Source organism: Callionymus lyra, chromosome 16 (assembly GCF_982586985.1).
Source record: "Callionymus lyra chromosome 16, fCalLyr1.hap1.1, whole genome shotgun sequence".
Lineage (NCBI taxonomy): Eukaryota > Metazoa > Chordata > Actinopteri > Syngnathiformes > Callionymidae > Callionymus > Callionymus lyra.
In genome coordinates this window covers 18,983,481-18,994,056 of record NC_141833.1, presented here as the reverse complement: position 1 = coordinate 18,994,056, position 10,576 = coordinate 18,983,481, and the positions used below count along the sequence as shown (strand labels likewise).

General features: G+C 34.8%; 1 protein-coding gene across 1 annotated transcript; it reads right to left on the bottom strand.

Annotated features, from left to right (window-relative positions):
* Positions 1 to 1,971: 1,971 nt before the first annotated feature.
* On the bottom strand, positions 1,972 to 10,576 carry rab31 (RAB31, member RAS oncogene family). Its single transcript, XM_087811485.1, has 7 exons — positions 10,379 to 10,576; positions 8,079 to 8,158; positions 6,132 to 6,213; positions 4,727 to 4,798; positions 4,506 to 4,612; positions 3,347 to 3,456; positions 1,972 to 3,147 (listed from the first exon to the last, which is right to left on the bottom strand). Exons 1-7 carry the CDS (start codon positions 10,412 to 10,414, stop codon positions 3,050 to 3,052), a joined length of 585 nt encoding a protein of 194 aa, XP_087667611.1. The 5' UTR covers positions 10,415 to 10,576; the 3' UTR covers positions 1,972 to 3,049.

The following is a 10,576-nucleotide window of genomic DNA, read 5'->3' as shown; positions in this document are numbered from 1 at the left end:
CGGCTAAAATAAATAGTATAAACAAAGTATTAGAATCGATTTATATTCTAAAAGTTTCATTTTATTCTATATAATTCTTCTTTATCTGATATAAAAACACGCTTTTTATAAATTATTTAGCAAAATATTTTTGATGGGCTATAAATACTCACAAAAAAAACAAAAGCAAAAAACACAGGGAGACTGGAGTCTATCCCAATTTTTTTCAGGCGTGAGGCAGGGGACACCCTGGACAGGAAGCCAGTCTGTCTCAGGGCACACACAAAGACAGACAACCATTCACACACACACACTCATACCTATGGAAAATTCCCCCAAGTTCTCAATCAACCTCTGTATGTTTTTGGACTGTGGGAGGAAACCAGAGTGCCCGGAGTAAACCCACGCAACACTGGGAGAATATACAATATAGTCATTCAAATAATGCAAAATATTGTTATTCTCTACATGATCTTTGTGCTCTTGAGGGCCACATAAATACAGCCAAAGGGCCTCAATGTACCTTTGACTATATAAATATAGCCTGACCCAAATTACACTAATCCTGTTTAAAGGTTAAACCATTTATTTATCTAAAATTAAATTAAACTAAATTATGTTTTCTGGATTCAATTTGTCACAAAAGTTCAATTATACAAATAGGAAAATAGATATTTCATGAGTAAATTGCTGTTATCAATAAAAAATAAAATGAATTAATTTTCTGTACTGTTGTTTTGATGTTACCATGACGACAGCAGGTCAGAGGCTCGTCGTGACCCCGTCGAACCCTCATCACTGGTCTCGCTTAAAACAACGAAAATATCTCAAAGAGAATGATTGACACAAATGGAAGATGTTTAGTAACATTTGTACTAAGATGAGTGGATAAGTGATGGAATTGATAAGTGACTCGACGTCAAGTTCAACCGACGCTGGATAATCAGAAGATCGCAGTCACACGTCTGACATTTAGCAAAGTTTCTCTGGAACGCATGCGCTTTATTCAGTTTGTGGTGATTATTGAAACACTAAGACGGAGCCAAGAACAGCTGATGGCGCCACAAACAACTCTTATCTTACCTTTGGTGTTCCTGAGTTAGTCCACAGAAAAACATGTAAACCAACAACATTCTGAGGAGACACAAGTTGAATCTAAATATTTAGAAAATATCATTGGTTTTTGAACCCAAAACCTTAATCCATTACAGCATTTTTCTAACAGGTAAGTTAATCAAATTCAGACAAAAATATACACTCAAATATACACACTCAAATATACACACTCAAACAAAAAAGGAGGACAAACATCAACAGACTCAAATTCAGACTTGCACAAACAAAGTTAGACTCACACATATACACACTCATGTTATACATATGAACACACACTCAAATCTAGACTCACACTAACACACACTCAAGTTTAGACTCACATATATACACACTCAAAGTTATACACTCAAACACAAAGGAGGACACACATAAACACACTTAAATTCAGACTAATACAAACAAATAAACACAAACACTCAAATGTCGACTAACAAATATGCACACTCAAAGTTATACACACACACAAAACTAGGCACACTCAAATTCAAAGTTAGACGAACACAAACATGGACTCAAAGCTAGACTCCAACACACACACCTAAATTCATGCTCACAAATATACACTATAAAGTTATACATACAAGCAAACAAAGTAAGACACAAAATAATACACTCAAATTCAGCCTTTCACAAACACACACCTATAGAAAAACGCTCTACAAATACAAATTACTTACTTACTTCCTTACAAATACACAAAGAAGGACACACACACAACCAAACACTCAAATTCAAACACACACTCAAATTCAAACTAACAAATATACCCACTAAAAGTTAGTCGTACAAACACACACTTTTTCCATTATAGTATTTTATAGTATTCATCAAAACATTGACTACTGACAACAAATGACAAAACACTTACAGATACACAACACTTAAGGTAAGGTAAAACTTTATTGATCCCTCAGGAGGTCTCCTCCGGGAAATTGTTTAAAATCCATTTGAAAAAATTATACAAAAAAATTAATAAAAACAGAAAGTTATAGATATTGCTGCGGAGCTACTGGAGAGGCAGCCGTCCTCATCGGCGCCTTTAATGATTGAGACTTATGACAACAATGAGTGAAACAAACAACTAAAACAACACAAAAAAATAACGATTTCTTCTTTTTTTATTTATAAATTTGACAAATGTTCATCTTCAAGAAACATACGTCGGCCTCATCAGTCTGTGTTGATTTAAAACCTTTTATTTGAAACTTTCAAAAACATCAATGATGAAAATAAAGGAGTCGACAACATGTCTGAGTCCATGGTTCTCAACCGAGAGAATGATCCATAATTCTTACTGATGATGACATCAAATCAAATTAGTTTGAATCCGAGGATTGCAGCACTTTTACAGGTTTCAACTATTTTACTACACACATGGGAGAAGCTGTGAATACAAAATAACACACACAAAGAAAACTACATATGATTAACTTCTACACAAATGAGAGTCAACAAAAAGATGGAATTGTTCCCTCGTGTTTAGTCACTTTTAATGGTAAAAAAAAGAGAAGAAAATAAACAAAAATATTACAGTCTTTCCCTGTTCGTCATAAACTTCTCAGCATCGCTCAGTCAAATAAAAAAAAGACTTTGTAAACAATTCTAGTGTCGTCACAGACTTTCTACAGCAACAAACGAGCGTCTAAACTAATCCGAGATGTGAAGAAACTGTTGAGAAGATCCGTGGAAAATAAACGTGTGTTTGTACCTACATCATCAAACTGTATATTTTCTGTATTCGTGCAGAAACCGACTACAAAATATTACTCTGGAATTCCATCTTAGAATTGTTTTTTTTGTTTTATCAGAACGCGGATGTTCGACTGCAATTCCCGTGCGCGTCGCTAGAGGGAGACAGAGCGAGGCACCTGGGGATCCAGTTTCATGCCTATCAACCTACAAAGTTGCTCACCTCCACCTGCTTTAAGACACGCTGTGAAAACTAGTTCTTCTGCTAGCAGCACCTGCGGCTGGACGCGACAGGCTGGCTGGTGATCTTGAAGGACTCGTTGCTCTCGACCTCCGGGTTCTGCAGCGGAGGGATCTGTTTACCTGGAACACATCGAGAGATTCAACAATTAAACTCACAGATTAAAACTATATTAAAAAATGTATCTCAAGATGTTTAAGTTTCTGTTTCTCAAGAGTGATGCAGCGAGTCTTGTTCCTGTTTTCTTTTTATATTTTCATATCAGATGTCTTCACTTCCTGTTTTTTTTTTTTTCAAGAGGTCAGAGGTCACGTGACGTACTGATCTTCTGGAAGAGTTCCTCCACGTTGACGGCGTTCCTGGCGCTGGTCTCGATGAAAATGGCGGCGATGGAGTCGGCGAACTCTTTGGCCTCCTTCATCGGCACTTCCCTGCAACACAACAAGAAGGTGTGTTGAACGCACAACTCTCAGAACAAAAGGGTTTGTGGAGACACTTAATTTTAACTCACGTGAACTCTGGTATACACACAAGCACACACTTAAAAGGTGGACTCACACAACAACTTACACAACATATTCCAAGACAAAAAGAACACACAACTAAAAAACAGAAAAACCCTGAACCAACACAAACTGATTTATACCCACAAACACACTCAAATCTTGACATACACACTCAAATTGTGTATTTACACAAACACACTGAAATTCAGATTCAGAACAGGCAAACAAACGGTAAAATTTAGACTCGCACAAACACAGAGAAAAAACACACACTCAAAGTTAAACTTGCACAAACTAGACACACAAATTTAGACTCACAAATATAGACGCTCAAAGGAATAAAAACACACTCAAATTCAGACTCACACAAAAACAGAAAGTTAGACTTGCACAAACACAAAAAATATACACACAAGCAGGCACTCAAATGTAGACTCTAACAAATACACAAAGTTGGACACACACGAAGTGAGACACACAAACACGCAAACATAAATTTAAATTCTCAAACACTCAAATTCAGACTCACACAAATTTAAATTCAGACTCACAAAAAGTCAAATGTAGACTCAGAAATATACATACTCAAAGTAATACACACAACAACACACTCGAATTCAAACTCAAACAAATACACAAAGTTAGACACATACACACACTCACATTCAGACTCACACACTCAAATACGGAAACTAAGACACACACACAAACAAACAAAAAAAATGAGACTCACACAAAAACACAGTTAAATTTAGACTCACACGTATACACACTCAATGTTGTACACAAAAACAGGTAGACTCACAAACAAACACACACAGTTAGACTTAAACTCTTCTTAGACACACATTAACATAGTTAAATTCAGACTCACACTAACTCCCTCACTTCTCCTCACACGATCGCTGTGAAAGTTGTGTAGTACGTGTGTGTGTGTGTGTGTGTGTGTGTAGTGGGAGGAGTCAAGAGGTCACCTGATCTCTCCGAGGTCGTTCTTGTTCCCTGCGATGGCCACGACGATGTCGTCTGGACCGTGTTCCTTCAACTCCTTCACCCACTTCTTCAGAGTCTGGAACGAGTCCTGCACAGTTGATGAGTCGTGAGACGACGTGTGTGAGACGACATGTGTTTGTGTGTGTGTGTGTGTGTGTGTTTGTGTGTGTGTGTGTGTGTGTGTGTGTGTGACATCACGCACCAGCTTGGTGATGTCATAGACGATGACGGCTGCAGCAGAGCCTCTGTAATACATCGGAGCCAAAGAGTGGAACTAGGAGGGAATCACAAACCCATGAGTCACAAGTCATCTACACACAAACACACATGATCAACTACACACACCTGATTATATACACACACACATGTGATCATCTACATACGTGATCATTTAATACACAAGTGATGAACTACACACACGTGATCATCTACATACGTGATCATCTACACACGTGATGATCAATACACACATGATCAACTACACACACGTGATCATCTACACACATGTGATCATCTACACACATGTGATCAACTACACTCATGTGATCATCTACACACATGTGATTATCTACACACATGTGATCAACTACACACATGTGATCAACTACACACACGTGATCATCTACACACGTGATCAACTACACACGTGATCATTAATACACAAGTGATGAAGTACACACGTGATCAACTACACGTGATCAACTACACACGTGATCAACTACACACGTGATCATCTACACACGTGATCATCTACATACGTGATCAACTACACACGTGATCATTAATACACAAGTGATGAAGTACACACGTGATCAACTACACGTGATCAACTACACACGTGATCAACTACACACGTGATCATCTACACACGTGATCATCTACATACGTGATCAACTACACATGTGATAATTAATACACAAGTGATGAACTACACACATGTGATCATCTACACACATGATCATCTACACACGTGATCATCTACACACACGTGACCAACTACACACACGTGATCATCTACACACACGTGATCAACTACACACGTGATAATTAATACACAAGTGATGAACTACACACATGTGATCATCTACACACATGTGATTATCTACACACATGTGATCAACTACACACACGTGAAAATGTATTCATGGAATCACATCAGTGACATCACAACGTTGAATACATTTTAAATTTCAAATGTTGAAACTTTGTTTTTGTTTTCATTTATTTAAATGTTGTTGCATTTAAATATAATAATGAATAAGGATCAAAATCAGACTTTGATTCTAAAAAACATCAAGTTTGAATTAGTGTGAAGATATCATTATTTTTTAGGTTAAATGTATTTACATTGAAGATTATTTTTACATGAACAGTTGACACATTGTTTTGTTAACATTTTTTCATATGCTAACACAGCGAAGCTAAAGATTCTTCTTCTTAGTTTTATACTCGACATAATCAATGAGCGCTCACTACTGCCAGTCGGGCGACAACGTGAACTGCACCCGCGAGAGAGTTTTCTAGTCCCAAACATTGTTTTTATGAACCAGTGACGCCAGACTGTCTCCGACGTGAGTTCAAAGTTACACAACTACACACAGACTCACCCTTTCCTGCCCCGCAGTGTCCCAGATGAGGAATTTGTGCAGCTCGTTCACACAAGGAACTGTCTTGGTCAGGAACGACGCTCTGAGGAGAGGAAACTAGAGTTTTTACTGTCGCACAAGTTTGTCTTTCAGTGGTGACAATAATAACACACCGATTATACAATATTGTTTCGCAAACACATTTGATTTTTTTCTAATACTTCATCAAAGTGAAGTAGTACTTGTCAATGTTCTGTATTTAAGGATTGAATTCTAATTTATTGTCATTAAAAATGACATTTTTATGGTTCTACATATTTTGAGGTGCTCTTGTGAATTACACTAAAATTAAATGAAGACAAGATATTCTTACTAACTACAACATTTTCATTTTCATACTATTGTTTGTTTGTTTGTTTTAGGTTGTTGTTTGTGGCCCACGAGAGCCACAACATAAATGTTTGTTGAAAAAAAACCCAAAAAACTAAACAATTCTTTGGTGAAAGAGCCAATTTTTTGTAACTTATTTTCATGTTTTGTTTCTATTCAATCAGAGGCTAATTTATCCAGTATTTCTTGCTGGTAGTAAAGACTACGTTCATTACAAAATGTTGTCGTTAATGTGTCATATTTACACATTAAATCCATATTTATCTCGTGAATTACACTTAAATCAAGACATGCTTAATTACTAACATACCATTTGATTTTTTTACTTCTTGATACTTTTTTCTTTTTCTTTGCATCATATTTAGGCTCTTTTCTTTTACATCCCTTCTTTATTGAAAGGCAAAGATAAGGATAACTCAGGCCCCAGTGACATTTTAACAAAATAACCGAAAAGCATTTCTTGAACTATTTAAGACCCTGTAGATATTCTCGATTAGGATCATTTTCAATAAATAATTTAGTGCAAAGAAACCAGAATAAAGCTGTGATACTAGAGGGATTATTAATTCTTAATTTTATTTATTTATATTATTATTATTGTTTTTTTTACATATATTAGTTTGATTTATAATTTTATTTGACTATATTTATTTTTCATTCATGTACTAAAAAAAAGCAATATTTTGAATTTTACATTTAATAAGATAAATAGGTACATTTGGATTAAATTAGAGGCTAAATTAGCGAGTAGTTAGTGCTGGTAGTAAAGACTGTTTAATGATTTATTTTCTGTTTATTTTATTTTTTGTACTTTAATCTTTTGCACTTTCTTTTTCTTTCTTTGTTTTCAAATGATGTTTTTTTTTTTTACTAACTGAACAACAGAGCAGATCTCTAGACAAACTTCTGTCCATCATGGATGATGACATCATCCTCTGAACACTGTCATCAGTGAACAGATGGAGCACGAATGCTCCTCCCATGATGCAACACTAATAGACTCAGGGACTCATTCACTCCTCGTGATATTAGATTGTTTCATTCTGAGTTTGGGGGCAGGAGTGAAAAAATGATTCTATTCTATGTTAATCTTTGTATCATTTTTTATTGTTCTTTTTCTCTAATCTTTTTATTAAGATTGTGTTATCTTGAACTTTGTTCTTTTTATTAAACTTTGTTCTTGTTTTTTTTTAGGGATTTTTCTTACTTATGTCTATACTTTTGGATTTAATTTGAGGCTAATTTAACGTTTAGTAAATGAAATAAAGACGGACGACTCATTTAGTTTGACCTTGTATTAAATACGTTTAAATATTTATAAATATCTTTTGACCATAGACTTGGACTGAGTTTAAATTCTTCGTGGTCACACACAGACGCACACGATTGTGTTGATTGTATCATTGATTCACTTCTTCTTTACTAAAGTACATTTTCGTTGTCGCGTCAGTTCTGCTGTGATCTGAAAGTTCTGGAGCGTTAAACCGAGGGTGTCGTTCTACTGGTGTGAGTCTGAAAGAAGCGTGTCCTCGACGAATGGACGTCAGCGAACGGCGTCGCGTGACACGAGCGTCTCACCCGATCGTTGGACTGATGTTGTGGTCGAAGTGATCTTGAACGAATCGACAGACGATGCTGGACTTGCCAACGCCGGTGTCCTGCAAGGAAGAACAAACGGGCCAGTGAGGTCGGAGGTCGTATTGACCCAGATATTGATCTGGTCACGTGTGTGTGTGTGTGTGTTCACTGCTGCTGACTTGATCAACACAATCTTGGATTGAAAACACACAATAAACAAACATAATCACATGAATTGTTGGTGTTTTTAAGTCCTTTTTTTAACAAATGACTGCAGTGATACCGTTAGCCACATGCTAAGCTAGCAGTTACTTTAAAATGTTCTTCACACTAAAGTTTAAAAATAAAACGTGTTAGTCATGTGTCAGGGTTGGTTAAGTTGAGTCATCTTCTGACTGTGATGTCACTTAAAGAAACAGTGTCTTTGAAATCACAAGTCATGTGTTACGGGGTGCTTTGTGAAACTACAGGACAACTATTATCTTTAAAAATGTATATTTATAGTAAATATATATATATTTATATATATTCATATAAGTGTTTATGTTTAGACATTAATATAATTATATTAATGACCTTAAAATAGGTTAAAAAATATATTAATCTAAGTATTTATTAGTACAAATTATATGTGTATTAATCCATTAGTAATACGTATTTTTGGTATTGATGTCATTAAAAAAGAAAATATATCATCATATCATATAAGTAAGTAAGTAATTTTTATTTGTATAGCGCTTTTCCAGACCAGGGTCACAAAGCGCTTAAACAATCAAAACAATATTCAATAAAGTATATACTTTAAAGATCAAGATAAAACTGAGAACACAACAGGAGTTCCATCTATTTTGTATTAATTCAAGTGAATACATGAATATTTATATAAATGTATTTCAGTATTTATATTTTTAGTTAACAAATATATATATATATACATATATAACAAATTTAACTTTGTAAGCATTCATATTTGTAGTATTTATATGGTAAAATAAATATATTAATTTAAGTATCTATTAGTACAACATAATATATTTATATAGTTTTTTTTTGTATTTTAAGTATTTTTACAGGTAAAACAATTAACATTTATATAGGTATTTACAAGTAAAATAACATAATATGATCTATTATGAATATATTAATATTGTCTTATGAATACCAATATACATATATAAATATAAAATTATTAATATAAGTATTTCTGAATAGATAATATTATTTTTACATTAGTTTTTTTTTTTAATATTTATAAAGGTTAACCATCTTTAATTATATGGATGTTTCAAGTAAACTAATGTAATTACAAAAGTATTTATATGTTTAGTATTGATAAAATAATATATATATATATATATATATATATATATATATATATATATGTATTCATAAAAGTATTTATAAGTGAAAACTAATATAATTATACAAGTATTTAGATTAGATGTATCTTCATCGATCCCTCTTCTTTAAATTAGACATGATAAACAAAAGTGCAATAAAATGTTAATTAAAAATGTAAGAACCAAAAGTAGCAAGAATAGAGGAATCATTGAAATCATGTATATTTATAAAGTATTTAGATTTTTTTGATATATTCTTTTTATATATATATTTGTAGTATCAATGCTAAAAACAATATTAATTATTTTGATAATAAAATATATTAAATAATGACTGCACACAAAACACACCGTTTCGGAAAAAATGATTAGGTTTTAAATATTAATTTGAGCTTGTCCCAGCTAGCGGGGGGCGAAGGGCCCGAGGACACACACACTCAGACACACACACACAGTTAAATGAATCAGTCTGTGGCTCAGAGTCAACACGGTGAGACAAAAGGTCGATGATATAAATAATCCTCAAACACAAATAAGTCGCTCATCAAACCGGAAGTGATGAACCTGTCAAACGTCACTCTTCAATGACACCGGATACGTCACAAACATGACGTTTAAAGAAGTTTCAAGAAGTTTCTGCCTGTTCAAGAGTTTTGTCAACGCAGCAGGAATGTCTGCCACAGTTGTCTGCTGATGACGTCATGGACGCTCCGCTGTCAGAGCCGTTAGAAGCAGGAAAAAAAAAAGTGATGACGACATGTTTGTCTTTAATGATCAACGGATAAAATAAAAGTATTTTAAATGTGTTTATTTTTCGATGAAAGTTTTCTGACGCCGTCTCGTCCATAAGTAGCATCTGTTCTATCGATTACATCGAGCCAGACACGAGCCCGGTTAAAGTGGGTCGAACTCTGTGGATTGTGTCCCAGAACCAGAACCGGGTCTTTGAACGAGACTCACCCCCAGAAGACAGACTTTCAGCTCCCGTATGGCCATCGTTGAGTCCGGAACACAAGTTGCTAGATCACCATTGTCAGGATCCGATCATTGTCTTTGTGCCGTTCTTTCTTCAGGACTCGACTTTCTTCCCTTTTTTTTTTCCTCCTCTTTGGTTCCGAAGACCCAACCCCTGATGGACACCGTCTCTCACCGCGGGCG